Source organism: Fringilla coelebs (assembly GCF_963513975.1).
Source record: "Fringilla coelebs genome assembly, chromosome: 20".
Classification (NCBI taxonomy): domain Eukaryota; kingdom Metazoa; phylum Chordata; class Aves; order Passeriformes; family Fringillidae; genus Fringilla; species Fringilla coelebs.
Genome location: NC_140046.1, coordinates 1756165 through 1777881, shown reverse-complemented (window position 1 = coordinate 1777881; position 21717 = coordinate 1756165). Strand labels below are relative to the sequence as shown.

Here is a 21717-nt window from a genome sequence, read left to right as displayed (position 1 = left end):
GCTGCTCCCGGTACCCGGGGCCACTGCGGTTCCCGGTTCCTGGGGTGTGTCCGGGGTCACTGGGGCTCCCTATTCCCGGTGCCCGGGGTCTGCCCGGGCTCTGTTCGGGGCCTCTGGGATGCTCCGCTCCCGTTCCCGGGCTCTGTCCGGGGTCACTGGGGTTCCCCGTTCCCAGGCTCTGTCCAGGGGCTTTGGGGTGCCCCATTTCCCGGTACCGGGGGTCACTGGGGTTCCCCGTTCCCGGTGTCTGTCCGGGGGCTCTGGGATGCTCCGCTCCCGTTTCCGGCGTCTGTCCGGGGTCACTGGGGTTCCCCGTTCCCGGTGTCTGTCCGGGGTCACTGGGGTTCCCCGTTCCCGTTCCCGGTGTCTGTCCGGGGGCTCTGGGACGCTCCGCTCCCGCTCCCGGTGTCCCCGCCGGCCGCCAGGGGGCGCTGCCGCGCGGGGCGTGCCGGCGCCGCCGGAACGGGAGCGGGGCCCGCGCGCGTGCCCGCGGCTCCGGTGCCCCGCCGGGATCCCCGCCCGGCCCCGCCCGTGCCCCGGCTGCGCACCGGGACCGTCTGTTCCCCCCACGGCATGGAGCGGGCGCTGCTGCCCCGCCTGTGCCCGCGGGCCCTGCGGCTGTGCCGGGCCGGGCTCCGGTTCCGCTCCAGCCGCGAGGCTGAGCAAGGAGCGCCCCGGGGCCGCGATGCCCCCGCGTCCCTCCCGCAGAGCCCGGGGGCCGGGCAGGGGTCGCGCACCGGGCGGGAGCTGTGGCGGGCACAGCAGGACTCGCCCCGGGCCGGCAAGGGGAAGGGGCTGGAGCGAAAGGCGCCGGCCCTGGAGAGAACCAAAGGCTCGGAGATCCTGTTCGGGGTGGCCCCGTGCTGGCTGGCGCTGGCCCGGGCGCGCCGGGCGCTGTTCCGGCTCTTCCTGAAGGAGCAGCGCGGCGGCCCCGGGCGGCCCCTGAGGGCCGAGCTCGCCCTGCAGGCCGCGGCCCGCGGGGTGCCGGTGCTGCACGTCCCGGGCCGGGCGCTGGACACGCTGTGCCGGGGCCGGCCCCACCAAGGCGTGTGTCTGGAGGCAGCCCCGCTGCCCTTCAGGAGCCTGCGGGACGCTGAGGAGCCGCGGCCGGGCGATGGAGAGAGCGGGGGCCGGCAGCTGCTGTGGCTGGCGCTGGAGCACATCCAGGACCCCATGAACCTGGGGGCCCTGCTGCGCTCCGCGTACTTCCTGGGGGTGGACAGAGTGGTGGCGACCCACAGCAACAGGTACGAGCCACACAGACAGGAAACGAGACAGAGAGACACACAGACAGGTACGGGCCGCAGAAACGGGGACGGGCTCCTCCGGCCCCCCTTTCCTCCCAGACACGTTTCCAGCCTGCCTCACTCAGCTGTTTGTTGTTTAGGGATTTTTCTGGGGCTGATTCTGGAGTAGGATTTGGGATGTTGCTGCTCCGCAGGCAGGCTGTGGGATGTGGGGTTCCAGGCTCTGCCTGGACTCTCCTTGTTTAACCCATTTTGTGTTTCTGTTGTCCCGCCTGTGAGCTGTTTCCTGGGTTAATTCCTGAGCCCTCCTATCCTCCATAGGAAACCACATCCATGTAGTGAGTGGGATCTAAAAATTCACCTGCACTTCTCTCGTGTGACACTTGTCCATTCTTTTCCCCTTGCAGCTGCCCCTTGACTCCCGTAGTGAGCAAAGCCAGTGCTGGAGCCATGGAGGTCTTTGATGTGTACAGCACAGATGATCTGCAGGGCTTTCTGAAGGTACAGTGAGACACTTTAATTTTTTTTTCCTTTTTTCAAGAAAACTCCAACACTGCAGGTATGACACGGAGGGGAGGCACAGGGGGAGCCCTGAGTTATTTGCAGTGTCTGTGCTGGGACACCCCCAGCCCCATTCCAGCGGGTAGGGGGAGAGGGTGGCTGTTTCTTCTGGGAGCTGGAGGAGCCAGGATAATCCTGCAGCTCTGGGGATGCCGGGCTTTGTCTCCCTTCTCCTCGGGATGTGTGGCAGAGCAGCATCCCGGGGCCCAGGCACACGATGGCAGCATTGGGCAGCCTTTGGAGCAGGGAATGGAGGAGGAACCAGGGCTGGGGGGAGCTGCTGGGAATCTTTTTTCCCTATGCAGTGAGGTGTGAGAGGGAGATCTTTGCAGGTAAAAATTTAAGGCATGCCAAAAAAACCCCTAGACAGCTTAACTGAAAATGTAAAAAATAGAGTGCTTGCATACATGAGGTTTTTTTTAAGCTTAAGTATTTGGCAATTCTTGATTTCTTTCCTTTTCTAGGCTAAAAGTGCAGAAGGCTGGGAAGTGGTGGGCACAGCCAGCAGGCCTGAGGATGTGGAAGATGTTCCTGTCATCAGCTGCTCGGAATTCCGGTGGGACAAACCCCTTATTGTAGTGATAGGTACTGCCATTTCCAGAGCTGGGGGATGCTTCACTCCAGGGGTTTTTCCAGGTCTGGAAAAGAAAAGCTGAGAGGGAATGATGGAATGGTGTGGCTGTGAATGAAGCAGGGACTGGGAGGAACGGGGGGAGCTGAGGGGGCTCCCAGCAGGAACAGTTTGTGGATGCAGGCAGAGTTCAGCAGCTGTGGAGGGTCTGGGGGGCAGTTTTGGTGCCAGGGCAGTCACAGGCTGGCGTTTGCATTGTGTTCTGTGTTTTGATCTGTGCTGGAGCCCCAGGTTTTTCTGTGGTGGTGAGCCCCAAGCTGAGGGAGAGCCCTGGAGGTGTTTGCTCTTTCTGCACGGAGCTGCTCAGGGAGAGCTGTGCCACATTTCCCCTTAAAAACCAGGAATGTCTGGTCTGGGAAGAACCAGCAGGGGCTGTTGCTGGGCATGGTCTGGATACAAGGCTGGGCTTGGCAGTCACCCCTGGGAGCACTCAGGGCACACCTGGGAGAGGGCAGGAGGTGCTGGCTGTGGAGCAGGAGCAGATGAATCTCCTCCCTGTTGGAGCAGTGGCTGCCACTTCCCTAAGCACTGAACTGGGCAATTCCTGCAGGGAATTCTGCCCACTCTCTCACCTTTTGTAGGCAGAGTCTGGACTTGTGCAGCCTCCCAGAAGGTGAAGGGAAGGGGAGCAGCAGCTTTGTGGCAGCTGGAGAAATAAACTCCCCCAGGAATGCAGCTCCAGGCACCTGTGTGTGGCCGTGCCATGTCCCCCACTCCCTGTCACCTGGCACAGGAGCTGGCTGGAGCTTTTACACTTGGAAGTAGAGTCCTGCTGGCCACGAGCCAGGGAGGGGCTGTCATCCTGCCCCGTGCTGGGGCTGGCTTGGCTCGGAGGATATTCCTTTAATTAAAATGTTTATTGAACTCCTGGAAACACTGACAAGACAACGCTGCAAATCTGGCATCTCTACAAGATGTGTGGAGCTGTATTCCAGGGGGAGCAGGGAGGCTGGCAGCTCTGCTGATTGCCCACAAAGAAATGCATCCCACAAACGGCGACAGCACCCGGAGAGAGGCAGGGGCTGGGAGCGGCAGCAGTGTCGTTACCTTGAGTTATGAGAGATTTCTCCAGGAAAAAGTCCAAATATCCTTTTGTCAGGGGAGATTGGAGGCTGATTGGTAGATGCATGAGGAGAGCTCCTGGACCTTGCAGCAGTAATGATTTCAACTCTCTGCTGAGCACTAACTCTTGGCTGAAAAGAAAATTGAACATTACGGTCGCCTGATGCTGGGCTTGTTGGGAGAAACGTCCTGGATGTGAATATGGAGCATTCCTGCAGCTGCAGGGAGCAGCAGAGATAATTCAGCCTGGGATTGAGCTCCCTGGCACCACACAGATTGTCTTGTAAGTTAAGCATTTGCAGGCTGCAGTTCCCCCTCCTGGCATCCTCGCTGGCTTGGCAGAGAGTGATTTGGACAGTCCAGCTTAATGTTGTCTGCACTGGAGTCATTGCTGGAGGCGACAGACAGCCCAGACTGGGAGCCTGGTGCACACAGGAACAGATTGGGAGCACTTAGATGGCTGAGTAAGAAGAGTTTCTGGGTAATTTGTTCTTCTTAGACCTTCAGTCTTTAGCTGGGGGTTTAAGGCTCTTCACAGAGCTGGTGGTTTTATGGAGATGCTCATTTTGCATATTTTCCTGCTGCTGGATCTGAATTTCCTGCACTGGGAACTGCAGTTGTGAGTGGTGTAAATTGTAAATGGGGCAGGAGATGTGTTTTGTCATTTCTCCAAGCTCTGGTCTTTGAGCTCCGTCAGTGAGGGACGAAGCTGAGAGGTGGAAGTTAAAGATCTGAAGTGGGAAGTGTTTTGTTCACCAGTCTAAACGAGGATTTAATCTGATTTAGTCAATACTCCCTCCCTGGTGTCACACTGTGCAAGTCTTTTTGCCCTGAATTTATCTCTCCTAATTATTTTAAGCAGCCAGGGCCATAAAAAGCTTTGTAAAAGCTGGAGGCAAAATTGGTGCCTTTATTGGGAATTGTAAGACTTACCAGGAGCAGGAGAGGATTTCTCCAGGAGCCATTGCTGCTGTCCCAGCTGGAGAGTCCTGTGGGAGTGTGGTTTGAGAGGCTCAGGAGGCAAATACCACTGTAAGGTGTAAAACCTTTCCAGGATACTGTTCCTGGGTTTCCTGAGCATTGCTGGGGTAGTGGTGAGGAGACAGGCAGGGCCATGGGAGGCCTGGCTTTGATTGCTGGTGTCACCCTGTGACCTTGCATAAGTCCCCCAGGCCTTGTGTGCACTGCTGGCTCCCAGCAGGAGGGAAAGATTGGTCAGGATGGGGTTAGGGGCTTCTGAGGGCTCACTGACCCCAGCCAGAGGGCTTTTGCCATGTCTGATTTCATCTGGGAAGGGGATGCAGGATGCATTACCCAAAGCATCCTCTTCCTTACCCAAAGTGCAGCCCAGTAAAACATGAGGGAGAAAAAACCACCTGGGAATGATGGCAGTTCCCATCCCTGTGTGTTCAGAGGGATCAGGGTGCCCTGGCAGTGCCATCCCACACTGGTGTGGGGCTCAGCCAGGCCAGGGCACGGCTGTTGGAGGGGTGCCACATGCTGGGGCCTGTTTGCCAGAGGTGTTTGGGATGAGCTGGCCATCCTTGCATCCCTGGAGCTGCCTGTGCTGCTCTAAATAACGATGTGGAAGAATTCTCTGGGGAGCCAGGCAGGCTGGGAGGTCCAGGGCCCTCTGCATTCTCACCTGTCTGCACACAGCATTGTTTAAAGCCTCTCCCTTTCCATTTCCCTTTGTGACAGTGTGAGTCAAACAACTACTAATGACCTGGGATAGATTTCAACTCTGTTTCACCAGTGTATCAGCCCAAACATATCAGGGCTGCTGCCTGGTTTAACAACTAATCAATTGAAGCCTCTGGTTAAACTGTCTGCATGCACAAGTTGCACCCAGCCCGTGGGGTGTGTGTGTGTGTGCTGGGAAGGCTGGAGCTGTCCCTGGCAGCAGGGATGTGGGATTTGCTGGAGCAGAGCTGCTCTGTGGCCCCTTGGCTGCCTTGTCCCCGTGCCAGCAGCCTGTGCCCACGGGGAGCTCTCTGCTGGCACAGTGGCTGCTCCCCGTGGGGTCTCTGTGCAGCTGTGTTGCATGGATAGTCCTCAAAACCGCTTCAGATGCTGGGGAACAGATCCAGGGAGGGCAGGGAGGGCAGGGAGGAAGGTGCCAGGCTCCCCTCTGGGCTCAGTTGCTGTGTTGGAGCTGGTGAGGGGGCTGAGCTGGGGGAGAGAGTGTCACAGGGACAGAGCACCAGCAAGAACTGCGCTGAGGAGGGGCAAAGGAGGTGGCAGTGCTGGGAGCTGAGCTGAGCTGAGCAGTGTGTCTGTCCTGCAGGCAGTGAAGGGGAGGGCCTTTCCCTGGAGACCCAGCTGCAGTGCCAGCGGATGCTGGCCATCCCCCCCGGCAGGGCGCTGCACCCCGGCATCGACTCCCTCAACGTCTCTGTGGCTGCAGGTGAGAGCAGTTCTGGGCACCAGGCACCAACCCCAGCTTCTGCATTCAACCATCAAACATCCAGGCCCACTGAATGGTTTTATGGTGTTTTGAAAAAATAAATAAAATCCCTTAATATGTATTTATTTTTGCTTTCCTGCAGGTATCCTCCTGCACTCCATCTGCAGCCAGAAACGGAGGCAGGGAGATTGAAATCCTCTTTATGTGGTGGAGGAAGCTGCTCAGTGTGGATATGGAAATGCTCTTCCCAGGGTCCCCAGCATCACTGTGACTTCCAGGGAGAGCCCCAGAGAGCTGAGCTGCAGTTTGGCTGCTGCAGAAGCCACCAGATCCCTGACTTAACACCCAAGGCAGACCCCCGATGTTGTGGGTAACACCTGGGAGAGCAGCTGTGGGAAGGCAGGCAGGTCTGGGAGCAGTTTTGGCAGGAGAACACCCAGGGATGGCTGCCAGCACTTGTGCACTGGGGACTTTGTGCATCACTTGAACTGTGGGGGCAGTTTGGGCTGTGGGTGAAAGTGTCCTGTGCCCTCCCCCTGGGCAGCAGCTGCTGAGTGCCAGCTGTGCCTGGGAACCACTGGAGCTGGTTTCTCTTATTTCTCTTTTTTTTTTTTTTATTTGGTTGTAAACCAGGTGTGCAGCCCTGCCAAGGGCTGGCAAACATCTGGAGTGGGGGGAAAATGGAAATAAAGCTTTTGTAAAGATTGGTTGTAGACTCAAATTAATCCATTTTGTGTCATATAAATCCAGAGTGCAATTAGTCCTTCAGGTGGGAAGAGGGATCTAGAGCTCATTTCCTTCTGGGGAAGTTTCCTTTCCAAGCTGGGCTGATCCTGCTGGCAGCTGAGGTGCCCCAGGACCACTGTCCTGCTGGTGGCACTGGCTTTGCAGCTCTCCTGCTTGACAAACCAGGCTGGCTAAATTATTGAGAGCCAAAAGAATGTTATCACTTAGCACCTTAATTATTTTATTTAGCTACCGTGGCCCTTTGCATAGGATTCCTCATTAACACTTAATTTACAGTGCCCTTTAGGGATAATTTCAAACAATTCTGTTCAGTCTGCCCCCTCCCCACTTCCAAATGAATAAGTAATCACTCTGAGTGACTAATTAGGACTTTCCTTTGAGCTAAATGAAGTCTGTAAGCCCTGGTCTGTGGGTGTGGGGGTGTTCCCTGTGTGTCCCTGGTGGCACTGGGGACACTCCAGGTGCCTGGGACGTGGGACAGGGCATGGAGCTCCTGAAAGGTGTCCAGGGCTCCCTTCTGTGGCTGTGATGGAGAGGAGGGTGCCTGGGGTGGGGACACATCCCCTGAGCTGTGTCCTGGAAAAGGACAAATCCCAAATCCCTCTGAAGTGTCACCATCACACAAACAGGGCTGTGTGACCCAAATCCACGGGAGCTGGAGGACCCTGGGCTGCTGCCCTGTGCACTGAGAGCTGGTGCATTTTGGGAGCTGAATTTGCCCTTTTTTCTGGTTTAAAGCTGAGGGGGAAAGGCTGCAGGCCCTGAGGCCTCTGGCAGCCCTGTGGAGCTGCTCAGCAGCCCAGGGTGCCCCAGCAGAGGGTGCCCGTGGCTCAGACTTGCTCATTTTCCAGAGGAAAGATTCCAGGATTCAGCACGTGGCTAACTGAATCCTTCCTCTGGAGCAGCAGGGATCAGGGTAAAGCCATTTCTTCATCCTCCACCTACAGCTAAGTACATTTATCTCCCATCTCATAGGAACTGCTGTTTCTCCCTTTTTGTTTCCATTTTTTTAAGTTTGTCTCAGCAGTGGGGAGGCCCTTCCTGGCTTTGTGTGGCTGGGAAAGCTGGGCTCTGTCAGGCTGTGCTTGCCCATCTGCTCAGCCCCTCGAAGGAGGAGGCAGCTGAGGAGCCCTCAGCAGCTCCTTTACTTCTGGAAGGCTCCCAAAAAGCTTTGGAACCTCTGTGTGCACTGGAGTGGGAGGAGAAGCTCCTGCTTGGCCATCACCACTCTCCTGTGAATTCCCCACTCCTTTATCCTTGGAGCATCAGACAAGGCTTTTTGGGACTTGCTTGAGCTTGAATTTTAGGATTTGAGTCCATAAGTTGGACTTTTCTGCTTGTGAGGGCACGGAATCCCACTCTGGATGGCCCTGCTGTTCCCTCTGATCCCATTTCCCTCCGTGGTCAGTTTTAGCCCTGCTTTTTCCCACTGGGATCCACCTGCAGTGACTTTTGGATGGGGTTGATGCTTTGTCCTCCTGCCCCAGCCCCATCCTGAGGCTCTGAGGAGCAAGGGGACCTCTGCACTCTCCCACCTTTGGTGCTGGAGCTTTGTGCTGTGCCATTTGCCCCTGATCTAATAAATGCAATCCATTAATTGGATCATTGCCTACTTCTCCAGTTAATTTCCTGGATATTTTTAAATGTTAAAATGTAGTTTTTATAGTATTTCATTATTTTTAGCCTTAAGCTTGACTATAATCATCCCTGTAATGTAACTGTAAAAAACTTCCAGCTTTATATCATAAAGGGGGACATTAATTGTCATTTTTTGTGTACATCAGCAAGATCAAAACACGTTTCCTGATTACTTCTGTTTGTACATAGAGTCTCTTTGATATTTAGATATGAATAAAGTGTGTGTGTGTAATTTGAAAGTCAATTCTTCCCTCCCTGCTGCTTGTCATGGATTCCTTTCAGAGGCTTATTTACCAAATTGATTTTAAAATTTACTAATTGCCCTTCCAGAATGATTTCTCAGTAATCAAAGTGTCTCTAAGCACAGTGGCAAAATATTTGTCCTCCTTGATTCACAAGATGAGTTCAGCACCAGCACTGCCTCATCTTCAGCCAGGGGAATGCACCAATCTCCCATCTCCCAAAATCCTCCCCTGGGAGCTCTGGCTGGGAGAGCAGCTCAGCTCCCTGTTGTGCCCAGGGTATCCCCACCACTGGAGAAATGCCATTCCACCCAATCCTACTGGAGAAATCCCAGTCCACCCAATCCTACTGGAGAAATCCCATTCCACCCAATCCTACTGGGGAAATCCCATTCCACCCAATCCTACTGGAGAAATCCCATTCCACCCAATCCTACTGGAGAAATCCCATTCCACCCAATCCTACTGGAGAAATCCCATTCCACCCAATCCTACTGGAGAAATCCCATTCCACCCAATTTGCTGCTGGGTCCCAGTGATGTTTTGGAGGCTGGAATGGCTCTGGGACAGGGGACACCTTTCCCTCTGCAAAGGCCAGGCTGGTGGCAGGGGAAGGGAGCAGCCTGGGGTGCTGCTGGGGCTGGGATTGCTGCAGGAGCTGGATTGATGCTGAAGATGGGATTGCTGCTGGAGCTGGGATTGCTGCCCACGGGGCACCTCCGGAAGGCGCAGCCCCGATCCCGGTTTGTAAATGTAATCAACCTTGAGGTCTTGTTGCTTCCACAGGTGCAATTAACATCACCATCTGCTAATCCGTGATTAACGATGTTTACAAATACGCTACAGCACGGGAAAATGGGCTGGCACTCTTTGGGGGTTTTTTTCCCTTTATTCTTTTTCCCTCCCTGCTCCAGCACAGGAGCTGTGCACGGGAGGGATTGCCCCATGGAATGCTCCCCCCAGCCCTCCATCAATTCACAGATATTTTACATTTTCCTTATTTAAAAGTGCTGTTAAAACTCCAAACCAGCTGCAGGAATGCCGGGTTCAAATCAGAAGGTCAGTGCTGCTAAATGGGATTTAATTGCACGGGGGTTGAGGTACAAACTGATGAATCTGAATAATAAAACTTTGTGGGGAGCAACATATGGTGCAGTTTAAAGTAAATTTTTATCGATCATCCCACAACTGATGTGTTAATGGGATGGCAGCCTTTGCTTGGGGTTTGATATCGACGTGGAGTTTTAATAATGTCACCCAGGAATATTGTGGAGGGGTTTATAGTTTAAAATAATAAAAAAAGAAAGAGTGTTTTCTATTAACTGCCTTCTTCTTTTCTAGGAGAGAGGAATATATTACAAGGCTGCCGTGTGTCCTCCAGATCTAGGTTACATGTAATTGCTCAGTAATTGGTAGAACCATGTAAAAGCCATGGTATTTGCCAGTAAACCCTCCTAAGTTACCATGAAATTGAAGTGTGATATTTATTCTCTACAAAACTGCCTGCCCAAATGCTGTGTGGGATCTGGTGGTCAGTGCAGAGGAGTTCCTGCAGGATCCTTTAACCTCCTCGGGGCTCAGCCTCAGGGTTATCCACCCTAAATAATCCTGGAATGGTTTGGGTAGGGAAGGGAGCTCAGAGACATCTCATTCCACCTCCCACTGTCCCAGGCTGCTCCAGCCTGGCCTTGGGCACTGCCAGGGATCCAGGGGCAGCCACAGCTGCTCTGGGCACCTGTGCCAGGGTCACCACCTTCCCAACATCCCATCTAAATGGCAGCTATTAATAATCAAATATCTATAGATTAGAAATAATCATACCAATCTAATAACCCTCTAATTATTACAGCTGTGTCAAGGCCCAGGTCACCATGATGGAAGCTTGAAGTTCTCATGTTTTCAGCGGGCAGGGAGCAGTAATTGCACTAATGATGTTTTTTGGAGCCTTTGGAGATTAAATATTTCTCAGTACACTGTGGGTACCTCTGTGGGTCACCTGTATTACCTGTATTAACACTTTCTTGTTAAGTAGAACATCCAAAACTGTTCCCAGCTGGGCAATTTCCATGATTTTACCTCGACCCTGACCTGGAGAGCTCCAGCCCTGGGCCCTCACTCAGAGGAGCCTCCTCAGGAACGTTTCCCTGCCAGGTCAGTGCTGGCTCCTGGGCACTTCTCTGAGCAGAGCAGCAGTGGTGCCTCGCTCCTGGTCAGGAGTTTTACCCTTTAAATCTGTAACAAAGTGCTGGGAATCGATGGGGAGTGAAACCTGGCCTGGTTTAGGGGCTGAGCAGTGATGTGCCCATCCCCTGGGTGCCCCCTGTCCCCAGGCAGGTTTGGGACTCCTGGCAGGAGTCACAGCAGGGTCAGTCACCCTTTTCCCTGAGGATCATTCCCAGGGCAGCATTTTGGGGTGAACTGGGCAGTTTTCATCCCTGCTCCAAGCCCTGGCACAGCCTCATCCCTGCCTGCCGAGGATGGAGCAGGCTGGTGCCACAAACCCACCTGGGGGTGGGCACCTGAGAGCCCAGGGAGGCCAGGGAGTGGGGACAGGTAAAGAAGAGGGGGATGCAGGAGTGGCTGAATGCCCTGGCAGAAGGAGGAGGTGTTGGTGCTGCCTCCCAGCTCTGCCAGCCCTCATTAGCACCTCCCAGCCAGGCACAGCTCATTCCAGCTGCATCCCAACCCTCTGCTGCAGATTGCATCTGTGCCTAATATGCATTTTTATATAAACAAGGGTACTAAATGGCCTTTCACTTCCCTCTGTAATGTCTTTTTTAATGGAAGGTCCTGAATTAAGAACATATATATATGACTCGAAGAATTTTCTAAGTGATATTGAAAACCTATTGTAGAGTAGGATTTCTCCTTGCAAAATTATTTTAATGAGGTTCCAGTTTATTTTCTGGCTATATTTTACTTATTTAATCCTCCAGAGGGGCTTTTCAGAGGCAGCATCTCATTTTCAATGCAACTATTCTTAACATTAGGGAAAACTACCTTTCTGAAATGCATGAAGGGGAAAAAAAAACCCCAACCAGAGGAAGATGTACGAGATAAGAATAAACTTGAAAAGCTTTGAGGTGGTTTATGGCTTCTCTGGAAAGAATAACAGTTCATGTATTTTTGTTATGGTGTGGTTTAATGATGCTTGCAGAAAAAAGATAAGGTAGGAATGGAAATATAAAATTAAACCAGCAAAGTGAATGTGATTATTTTAGTTACCAGTATTACCTGGGGAAAACGCTCGGGGGGGTTTTATCTAGACTAAATATTTGCTTTTCTAAGAGAAAAGGGCTCTCTGCATCTCCTGGCACGAGGCTGGGAAGGGGAATTCTCCTGTGGTCCAGAGGGAGGATGAGGATGGAGGGAGCCCTGGCTGTGCTGGTGTCCTGGGAATGGGATTGGCACGGGGCTGTGCCAGTGGTGAGGATGAGGTGGCCCCAAAAGGGAGCTCCCAGCCTCAGCCTGTGCCTTGTGTGTGCCCTGAGCAGGGTGGGCAGGGGATGTGTGCACCCAGCATGGGCCTGAGCTGGGGATCCTGGATCCTCCACTGGCATCTGGGAAAGGCTGATTCCCTGGGAGGCATCACCCCATCCCCATCTCCCCATCTCCCCATGGGGAGCTCCACAGCAGCTCCACAGTTCCCAGTCTGGGGTGCAGTCTGAGGAGGGATCAACAGGATCAGCCCAATCTGAGTCTCCTCTGGCACACCAGGCTCCCAAACATCCCCCTCCAGCCCCTGGGTCATGGGAGGCAAACCTGAACTGAACCTCATGTGTGGCCTTCAGCCTCCCTGGTAGCTAATTTTTCAATTTCTTCCAAGGATCCAGAAGAGCAAAAAGTTTGTTTATAATTAAAATACTTGGAGATTTATACTTTAATTCAAATAGCTGAAAAGAAGCAGTTTCTATGTAGGTCTCTTCACTATCAGAATCTAAACCAGATTATTATGTAAATTTTCTCGATCCTAAATTCATTACAATATTCAATTTCAGGAAATGCTCTTGACCATCTGCTGCTGCTCCAAGAAATGAGTCTTGGAGATTGTTTGCTACCAGAAATGTTGTAGGTATTTAGGGTGGATGGGAGGCTAAGGGCAATGCTCTGATTCCTGAGCCAGCTTATTTAACCTGGAGTGCTGAGGCCACAGCTGGGCTGGGAAGGGCATCAACAGCAGCAGCAGCTTCTGCTGTGGCCCTGTCCTGGTGTCACCCCCTGCCAGCCATCCTCAGCAGAGGCTGCCAGTCCTTCTCTGGCTCCTGGGGAGGCAGGCTGGACTAATTCCAGGAGAGGACACAGCCTCAAGGCAGGGAAGGTACAGGCTGGATATTGGGAAAAGAATAGTGAGGGTTTCCCCACGAGCTCGTGTGTCCCCAGCAGCACACAGGGAGGGAATGTGGCTGTGCATGGATGGGACAGGGACCCTCGGGGTGCTGGGATGTGCATGGACAGGACAGGGACCCTCGGAGTGCTGGGATGTGCATGGATGGGACAGGGACCCTCGGAGTGCTGGGATGTGCATGGATGGGACAGGGACCCTTGGGGTGCTGGGATGTGCATGGATGGGACAGGGAGGGGCAGGGAGAGGGGTTTTCTTCCTGCTCTTCATTCGTGGACAAGCTGGAACTGGGGTTTGCTGATCTGGAGCTGTCCCAGGCTCCAACACCCCAGCCCCAGTGATCTCCTGACTCCCTCCTTCAGGGAAACTTTAACTCTTGTCCTCTGCTGATGAGTAGATCCTCAGCTGGTAATGATGTGAGACAGAGGGAAAGGAATGGCCCTGTCCTGCCCCTTCCCCGGCTGAGAACCACTGCAGAACTCCCAGCAAGCCTTAAAAAGGTTCAAATTTGCATTCAAAGATGCTCCTGCTGGCGAGGGGCTCAGCTGGGGGGGCTGCAGGGCGCTGTGCAGGCACCTCGTGCCCTGTCCCTCCCTCTCCCCCTCTCTGAACCCCAGCAGCTCCTGTGCCCGGGTTTGGCTCTGGGGACGGGGACCCCCTGCCCGCATCCCTCGGAGTGCCCAGCCTGGCATCCTGCAGCCAGCAGGGCTCCTAGGGATGTCCCAGGGAGGGGCTGAGGAGGGTGGGGTGTCACTCTGGGGGGGACACACGGGGACAGGGCCGCGCTGGCCTTTGTGTGCCCGTGCCAAGCAGATGTGAGCAAAGCCGAGTTCGATTTCCGAGAGCGCCTGGGGAGCAGCGCTAACTAATTATAGCAAACAGAGGATGGGCTCCCCTCCTCTTGCATTTTTTGATAAACATTGTCTCCTCTCAACAGCTGAGTATTTAATTAGTGTTGATTGTTGTTCCCGTGTTCAATAACCACTCATCAGGAGGGGGGTGTCCGCTGGGGCAGCGTGGCCTGGAGCACAGCGGAGCCCAGGGTGTTCATAATTAAGGATGCAATTTATTTGAGCAAGTCATGTGTACAGCACCCTGTGTTTTAGGTTAATTTTCAAGGTTAAAGGGGAAAAAAAAAAAAAAAAAGCCCAAACAACTTTGGAAGGCGAGGAGAGACGGCTGGAAACTCAACAGTGGGAGCTGCAGGGAGGGATGAACAGATAAATAAATCTGGTTATAGATAAATGTGTTTTAATCTGAGGCACCCAAAGCTCTGTGTGTGCTTGTGAATGCTCCCACAGGGCCCCACAGACCCCTGAGTGCTTCCCACCCTCTTTCCTTTCAGACTGGGCCCGTTCCCAAGCTTTGCTGGAAAATGTGACGTGGAGCTGGACTCTCCAGCTGTGGGAAGGTTCCTCATGAAGCAGGTGCAGAAACCACATAAAATAACATAAAAGCAGCTTCTGCTCCTGCTGCTGGCTGTGGGAAGGGCTGAGGTTTACCATCAGCGTGGCTTTGCCCACTCCTGCCTCAGCTTTGGCTGTGTTTTCCCAAGGAGTGTCCCTGGAGCATCCCTGCGGGCAGGGGCTGGGCTCTGCTTCCCGAGCACCTCGAGGATCTCTCCTGTCCAGGGCAGGAGAACCAAGGCCAGGATTTCCAGGCAGGGGCTGCTGCTGTGTGCAGTGCAGGATGGACCGGGACAGGAGCTCTCTCCTCTTTTCCCACTGCCCACCATCCGTGCCTGGGGATGCAGGGAGGGGAGGAGCATCCCTGCTGTGGGGACAGAGGAGTCCCTCCCCAGAGGTTTGGGGACATTTCCACCAGGCAGGACTGGTCTGGGTCCCCCATGGAAGGAGGAGAAGCTCTGGGGGCAGTCCCTGCCCTGCCAGGGTGGCTTTGTGCCTGGGCAGGGGGCAGAGCACTGCAGAAGCAGATTCCTGCCTGGTTCCCTGTCTGTATTTGCACCTTCCTGCTGTCACACTTTGGTGGCCAGGGGCTGCTGCTCCAGCACCTGTTCTGTGCTAATCCCTGTGCTCACAGGGGGACCCCACACCACCCCAGCACACAGAGCAGGCAGAAAAATCAAACCTAATTACATGCCATTGATTTCCTTCCAAATTTGCTTCTAATACACTTTTGGACTACTCCTTGATTTTCTTCTCCTTTTTTTTTTTTTTTTTTTTAATTTTTTCCTTCACATTTCCTTTCTCCTCACCTCACACAGCAGCAGCTCCTCCCAGAGAGTGAGTGCTGCATTCCCTGTGCTGGACACCCTGGAGCAGAGGAGAGCAGGGAGCAGAGGGGCTGTCCTGGCTCTTTTGGGGATGATCTGTGTGCTGAGCCTCCTCTTGAGGGACAGGTAGGACCGTGCAGCTCCTGCATTGCTTTTCCCCTTCCCCTCCTCTGGTGTTTTCAGTGCCAGCCCTGGCCACATCAGCTGGCTGGGTGCTCAGGAGGGTGGGCAGGGTGCTGGGTGGGCACTGGCCAGCAGGAGCACAGGGGTGGCTCAGAATGAGTCTGGCCCTGGCTGGGCTGGGGGCTCAGGGGGCACAGCAGGGCCTGGCTGGGGCTGGGCAGCACCAGGTGTGTCAGGAGAGGAGCTCCAGGCTCCCTGGTGGCAGCAGGGAATGGCTCAGGATCAACCATTCCCCCGGGTGGCTGGGTGTCCCCAGCTCTGGGGACAGCTCTGCTGGCTGCCACAGGGTCCTGTGTGAGCTGTGGGCAGCAGCTGAAGGGTTAAAGGCGCTGGATGCAGAGGCACAGGTCGCTCCCTGCAGCTCTCTCTTGTCCATCGATAAATTGAATATATTGAATATCTGCTCATGTGCATCAGGGGCACTGGGGAGGAGCTGGGGACAGCCAGAGCTCCCTGTGCCTGGGGACAGCCAGAGCTCCCTGTGCCTGGGGACAGCCACAGCTCCCTGTGCCTGGGGACAGCCAGAGCTCCCTGTGCCTGGGGACAGCCAGAGCTCCCTGTGCCTGGGGACAGCCAGAGCTCCCTGTGCCTGGGGACAGCCACAGCTCCCTGTGCTGGCCCTGCTGAGGCAGGGCAGGGCTGTCCCTGGGCTGGGGGACATGGGGCAGTCTCCTCACCCTCATCCTTCCCCGGGCACCATCTGACCCAGTGCCTGCTCACCACGGTCCCAGACATTATCAGCTGTGACAAGCAGGAAAAGAAACCCCAGAGAGAGAAAACCCCAAAGATTGCTCCATCCCTTCCCTCCGAGGCCATGTCCTGGGCATGGCCACCCGTGCCACCCAGACATGCCCCCAGTGCCCCCAGTGCCAGGGGGGCATCCCACACCCACAGCCCTCGGAGCACCCACCCAAGAGAGGCCAGATTTATAGCAGAGGAGATGTATTTAGGCTCATGGCAGTTCAGTTGTGTTAATTATGAAAATCTAAAGATAATCTATATTTAATGTCAAATTTTTCTCAAATTTGCTAAAGAAGGAGGAGAATATATGCACATGATGACATTTAAATGAAGAACAAGGTGCAATTAAACTCTGAAACGTACAGTAGACTAATTGGGGGGAGGATGACAAATATAGTTATCATCAGCAACTAATTAGGGCCCTGCTTTAGCTTTCCCTGCTTGATTAATCTTGACTAGGTGTTAATAAGTTCCGTGGGGCTGGCCAGCAGTTGGGGACAGGCTGTTTGTGGCTGCAGGGATGTTGGACCATGAGGGGTGTTGGATTTATTTCTGGAGGAGGATCAGAGCACATTTGGGCAGTGGAATTGTCCCCATGGAGCTGGGGAGGGCAGAGAGAGGAGGAGGAGGAGGAGGATGAGGAGGAGCATCCACGGCCAGCCCCGGTGCCACCTCCCCTGTCTGCCAGATTTCCACTCTTATCTTTTTGCATTGAAAGGCAAGAACAGCAGTGCAATGTTCACACTGTGCTCCTCACCCAGAGCTGCCTGTGAGCGGTGACATGGCACAGGAGCAGATCAATCTCTGCTGAGCTCAGCCCAGCCTCCCTGCCAGCCCAGCACAGCCTGGCACAAGGGGCTACAGCCCAGAGCCCCCTGGTTTGCACCAGGGCTGCAGTTTGGCTTATGACATTAGGGAGATTTTTAAATTGCTGCTGGCTCCCCCTGGCAGCGAACGGCTCTGGAGTCCCACTGCCCTGAGGATGCTGAGCGTGGGCACCGAGCTAAACCAGGAGGCAAACAGGGTTCTGGGCAGGAACCTCCATCCCTGGCCCGCTTTTCCTGCCGGGTTTGCAGCTTGTGCAGCTCTCCTGGAGAGGGGAAACCGCGCAAAGCCCTGGGGGAAGGTGATGGGGGAAAATCCCCCAGCTCGGCCCTGTGGGGCTGGGGTTTTACAGCCACCCTACAGCCACCTCAGCACTGTCCTACAGATTCCTAACCCACCAGAAGCCGATCCCAAACGCTGCTGCTGCTCCCGGAGCTCCATTCCCGCCCGGAGAAGCCCCGGCGGGAGCTGTGCCGGGGCTGGGGACAGTGCCAGCACCCTCCACTCGTGTCCCCAAGCCCCAGGAGCGCCCGGGGGGCTCTCCCGGAGGGATGCAGCCCCCGAGGGAGCCCCGGCTGTGTTTGTGCCCAGCAGCCATCCCGGAGGAGATGGGAGAGCAAAGCCATCACGGCGGAGGATGAACTTGGCTCAGTCGCCATGGAAACGCTGGCCGGGCCCGGCTCCGCCGCCGTGTGCGCGGGGCCCGTTGACCTCACTTAGAATTATTACCTTTAGCCAAATAAAATAATTTGTGTTAATAAAGAGACCATTTTCTCTCGGCTTCCAAGCGAGCCTTCCCCAGAAGGCAGAGTGACTCCTTAATTACACTTTTACTGCAAGGTGATTAATGTTCAATATGTGATACTCCGTTTAAATAAGTCGCTTATTAACACCTTTAATATATTTAATTTTTTTTTTTCCCTTTTCCCCCCTCCTTCCCCCTGGCCCCGGAGGGGCTGAGCAGCGCTAGATGGAGCTCTGATATTGGGCATGGGGGGTGAATCCATGGAAGGGGCTGCTCCTGGAAGGACAAAGTGATGGGAGAAGAGCAGGGGGAAACCTGAGTGCCAAGGGCTGGGGGTGGCAGGGCTGGAGTGGGGAGCGGGGGGCGAAAGTCGCTTTGCTTTGGGGGTTTGTGGCCGTGGGGGCCGGGCAAGGAGTGTCCATCCTCGGGCAGGGATGGCAGCAGCTCTGGGATGCTGGGCTGGGGGAGCCACAGGAGTCTGGAGAGCCCAAACTGGCCCAGCTGTGCCCAGCTGTGCGGGCAGGGATGGGACAGGGCTGGCACACAGCCCTGGCACATCCCTCCTGTCGGGAGCAGGGCTGTCCTGGCACACCCCAGCGCTGAGGAAATGGGGAAATGCCTCCTCGGGTCACTGCAGGGTTATTTTTGGGGATGGGTGACAGTGACACCGCTGGGGGTGTCCAAAAGCAGAAAACTGTTACTGCCTGAAATGGGTTGTTCCTCCTGATTGCAGCTCGACTGCTAAATGAAAAAAGTAATTTTATTTTATGCTGGATTTCTTCCTTTTAGAACTATTTTTATTTGTGCAGCAACAGCTGTTTGTAAATACATTTTATTGTTTGCCACATACAGAATGTTTTATTCCCAAAATGGGAACTCACAGAATAAACACCTGGCACCGGGGCAGAGTTTGGAAATGGTGCTGGAAGTTTCTCCTTTTGGAGCCCTGAGAGCAGACAGGGAAGGGGCAGAGAACCCCTGGGAGACAGGGGGATGGCACAGCCCTGCTGTCACTGTCCTTGCAAGGAGCCCTGGTCCCTGTCCCCCAGCCCCATCCCAGCTTTTCCTTCCTCATTTCTTGGGAGCAGCACCTCAGAAGGACAAACACAGCAGATTTGGCATTTTCATGGCACAGGGGAGCTGCCTTCCTGTCTGGGCTCCTCCTGCTTTTCATCTCCAAATTCTGGATCTCTGAATTTCTGCTTGGAGCCTGCCCAGAGCTGGGTGGGAGGAGATGTTCCAGCAGCCCCAGTCACACCAATTCCAGCCCAAACTGCCCCAAAATGCAGCTCCACGTGGACCTGGTTGATTCCATTTCCCCCCTTTCCCTGCTTTCTGCTGGAAGTGGGGTTGTGATGTTCACCATCACAGGTGGAGAAATATTCTGTGTATTACACAGAGAGAAATATTCCAGGGAACTTGTAAAGATCTGCCCTGGCTGCTGCTGGGGGTGTGTGTGCTGGAACCGCTGCAAGTTAAATAAAACTGCAGAGAAACAAATGATTTCTGAAGGAGTTGGTGCCTGAATCCTTCCCTGAGAGCTCCTGAGGAGGCTCAGCTGCTCCCAGGCACCAGAGTGGGGAGTTTTCCTCGGGAACCTCATTCCCCCCAGGTTCCAGGTGGGGATTGCTGGGGGTTATAAATACCTGAAATGCAGATTAACTCCTGCATTTGATTTCCTGCCCTCAGCTCGGAGCCTCCTGGAGGGAATTCCAGCTTTGGTGCTGGCAGGGGTGGGCTCTGCTCCCCTGATTTTGTTCCACTGCCTTCCCCTTTTCTTTCTTCCTCTTCTTTTCCTGCAAAAAGCCATTTTACTGGAGGGATACCTCTGAGACCCCGGCTCCAGCTGCTCTCCTTGCCCTGAATTCCTCCACTTTATTAAAATTCTATTAATAGAAGATGCCTTGTAGAACCCTGTAAGGGAGGTAACACCTCTGCTTTTCTCCTGCTCTGTGCTTTTTTCCTGGGGTGGGGGATGTGGGCTTGGTTTGGGTTTAGTTTCTCATTTCCTTGGAGTGGTTTGAAAAAGGCAAAGAACTTGTCCTGTGTGAAAACCTGAAGGAATACTGCAGGGAATGCTGCTTGGCTGGTGTAAATACTGAGCCCCCTGTTAATTTCAGGGCTAAATTAGGCATTTTCTTAATTGTTTATCCTGCAAACCCCACTCTGGCAGAGAGGCATCAGCCCCCTGGAACTCTGCAGGTGTTTGGGAGCTCGCTGGTTCAGGGGGCTGGGCTGTGCATCACCTGGCATTTCCTAACAGTGTCTCTTTCAGGGCTAATTCCCATGGAAAATGAGCTTTTATTGCATTAAATAAAGCTTCAGGTAATTCTGAGAATAATATTTCTCCAGTGTTCAAGGGAGAGGCTCCAGCCAGGCTGGTGCTGCTCAGTCCTGGCCAGGGCTCTCCCCTCTCTCTTTTATTTCCCACCTTGGCCCCTTTTTGTGTCCTTTTTGCAGCTGGATGTTTTGCTCTGTAATTTCTGTCTGGTCTAACAGTGCCTGCTTTTCCTGGCTGCTTGAGCTGCCCCAGGTGAGAATAAATACAGTGAGGATTGTCTTGGCTGTGGGGTGGCCACGAGCCAGGGGTGCCTGGCCCTGGGCTGGTGCAGTGGCACCTCTGGGGTGAAAAGAGAGGATAAACCAGGCTAGCACACCCTTCCTAAAAATATAAAAAATATTTTGGGGGGTGTGGGAGGCTGTGAGCAGCGAGGGGACCGGCAGCAGCAGTGCCAGGGCTCAGTGCTGGCCATGTCCCCGTGCCACCAGCCCACAGTGGCCCCAGCCCTGCCCTCCCCTGCACCCTGACAAACTCCTTTAAAACTGAACAGTGGCCAGTAATGAACCAGCAGAGGTTTATTGCCTATAAAGGATGAAATTAATGTGAGTAATCCTCATAAACCCCGCTGATTTGTGCTGCTCTGGCTGCAGGGCCCTGGCTCCTGCTCTGCACAGCTAATGGGGCTGATTAAGGGTTAATTAGGGGGTGCCAGCCCTGCCTTGGGTGGCACCTGTGGGTGCTGCCCTGGCCTCTGCACCCATGGGTTCCCCTTCTCCCCACCAGGATCTTTGATAAATGAATTTTCCCAATGGCTGCTGCATCCCAGAGGTGTTTTGCTTTTTTGCTTTCCCCTGAGCAGCTGCACTGAAATCACTGCAATGTGAATAATTCTGACAAAAATAAAAAACCACACCTCGGTTTTCCTCTAATGCTAAGCTAAAATGAGAAATTCAGAAGACAAAACCACAGGAGCTTGTACCTCTGAGTCTGCCCTGGGTTTTTATGGTGGTTACTTATTTTCCCTAAATTGTTGAGGCTTAAAGGGGAAGTTAAACTTTTCACAGATAGAGAGGTGAAATAATATTAAATTCCCATATTAAAGATCATCATTAACCTGTTAGGGTTTTATGGCACTAACAGTAAACACAACAAGCTGTGAACAGGGTGCTTAATTATTTCAATGAATATTCATAATGTACAGGACCCTTAGAGGAAATAAAGAGAGGAAATTGTTCTACAGCAGTTGGGAGGGTGATAAGCAAAGGTTTAAATTGAAGGGGAGGAAAATGAAATACACCTGCTCTGTAAATCCTTGGTGCATATATTTACATTTTTATTTATTTTTATATATATTTTTAAGGAATGAATACAACTCTTACTTATTAGAGAATAACTTGTTTTCAATGGACAGTAGGTGTGTTTAGAATAACTTAAAAGAAGAATTATTTATTTGGAGCCTGATGCTGCAGCACCATGACTCAAAATTCCAATCTCATCACTGATTTCTGTAAAAAACAGGATTTTGGCTGCAGGAATCCCTCTATTTCCCTCTTTCTGCTGCATCCTGCAATGGCTCCTAAGGTGTTTTCTGCCCGTGCCAGATATTTTGGGAGTTGGTTAAATAAGAGAAAACACCAAGTGATCTGCACAACTTCTCCCTGAGAATCAGGAAGAGGCCCCAGATCCTTTGTCCTGCATTTCCTATAAGGGCAGGAACATTTTGAACTGTACAGGAAGGTGGAAGTTGTAAAGCTTTGTACAGACAATGGGACTGGGTGCCATAAAGGGACGTGTGGCTGGTGAATTAAGACACTTGGTAACTTGTGGAATAA

At 53.5% G+C, this 21717-nt stretch overlaps 1 protein-coding gene across 1 annotated transcript; it reads left to right on the top strand.

The window, feature by feature from the left end:
• Nucleotides 1-526: 526 nt before the first annotated feature.
• Nucleotides 527-6756, top strand: MRM1 (mitochondrial rRNA methyltransferase 1). Its single transcript, XM_084219026.1, has 5 exons — nucleotides 527-1247; nucleotides 1655-1748; nucleotides 2273-2393; nucleotides 5789-5908; nucleotides 6051-6756. The coding sequence occupies exons 1-5, from the start codon at nucleotides 574-576 to the stop codon at nucleotides 6098-6100; spliced, it is 1059 nt and encodes a 352-aa protein (XP_084075152.1). The 5' UTR covers nucleotides 527-573; the 3' UTR covers nucleotides 6101-6756.
• Nucleotides 6757-21717: the final 14961 nt, after the last annotated feature.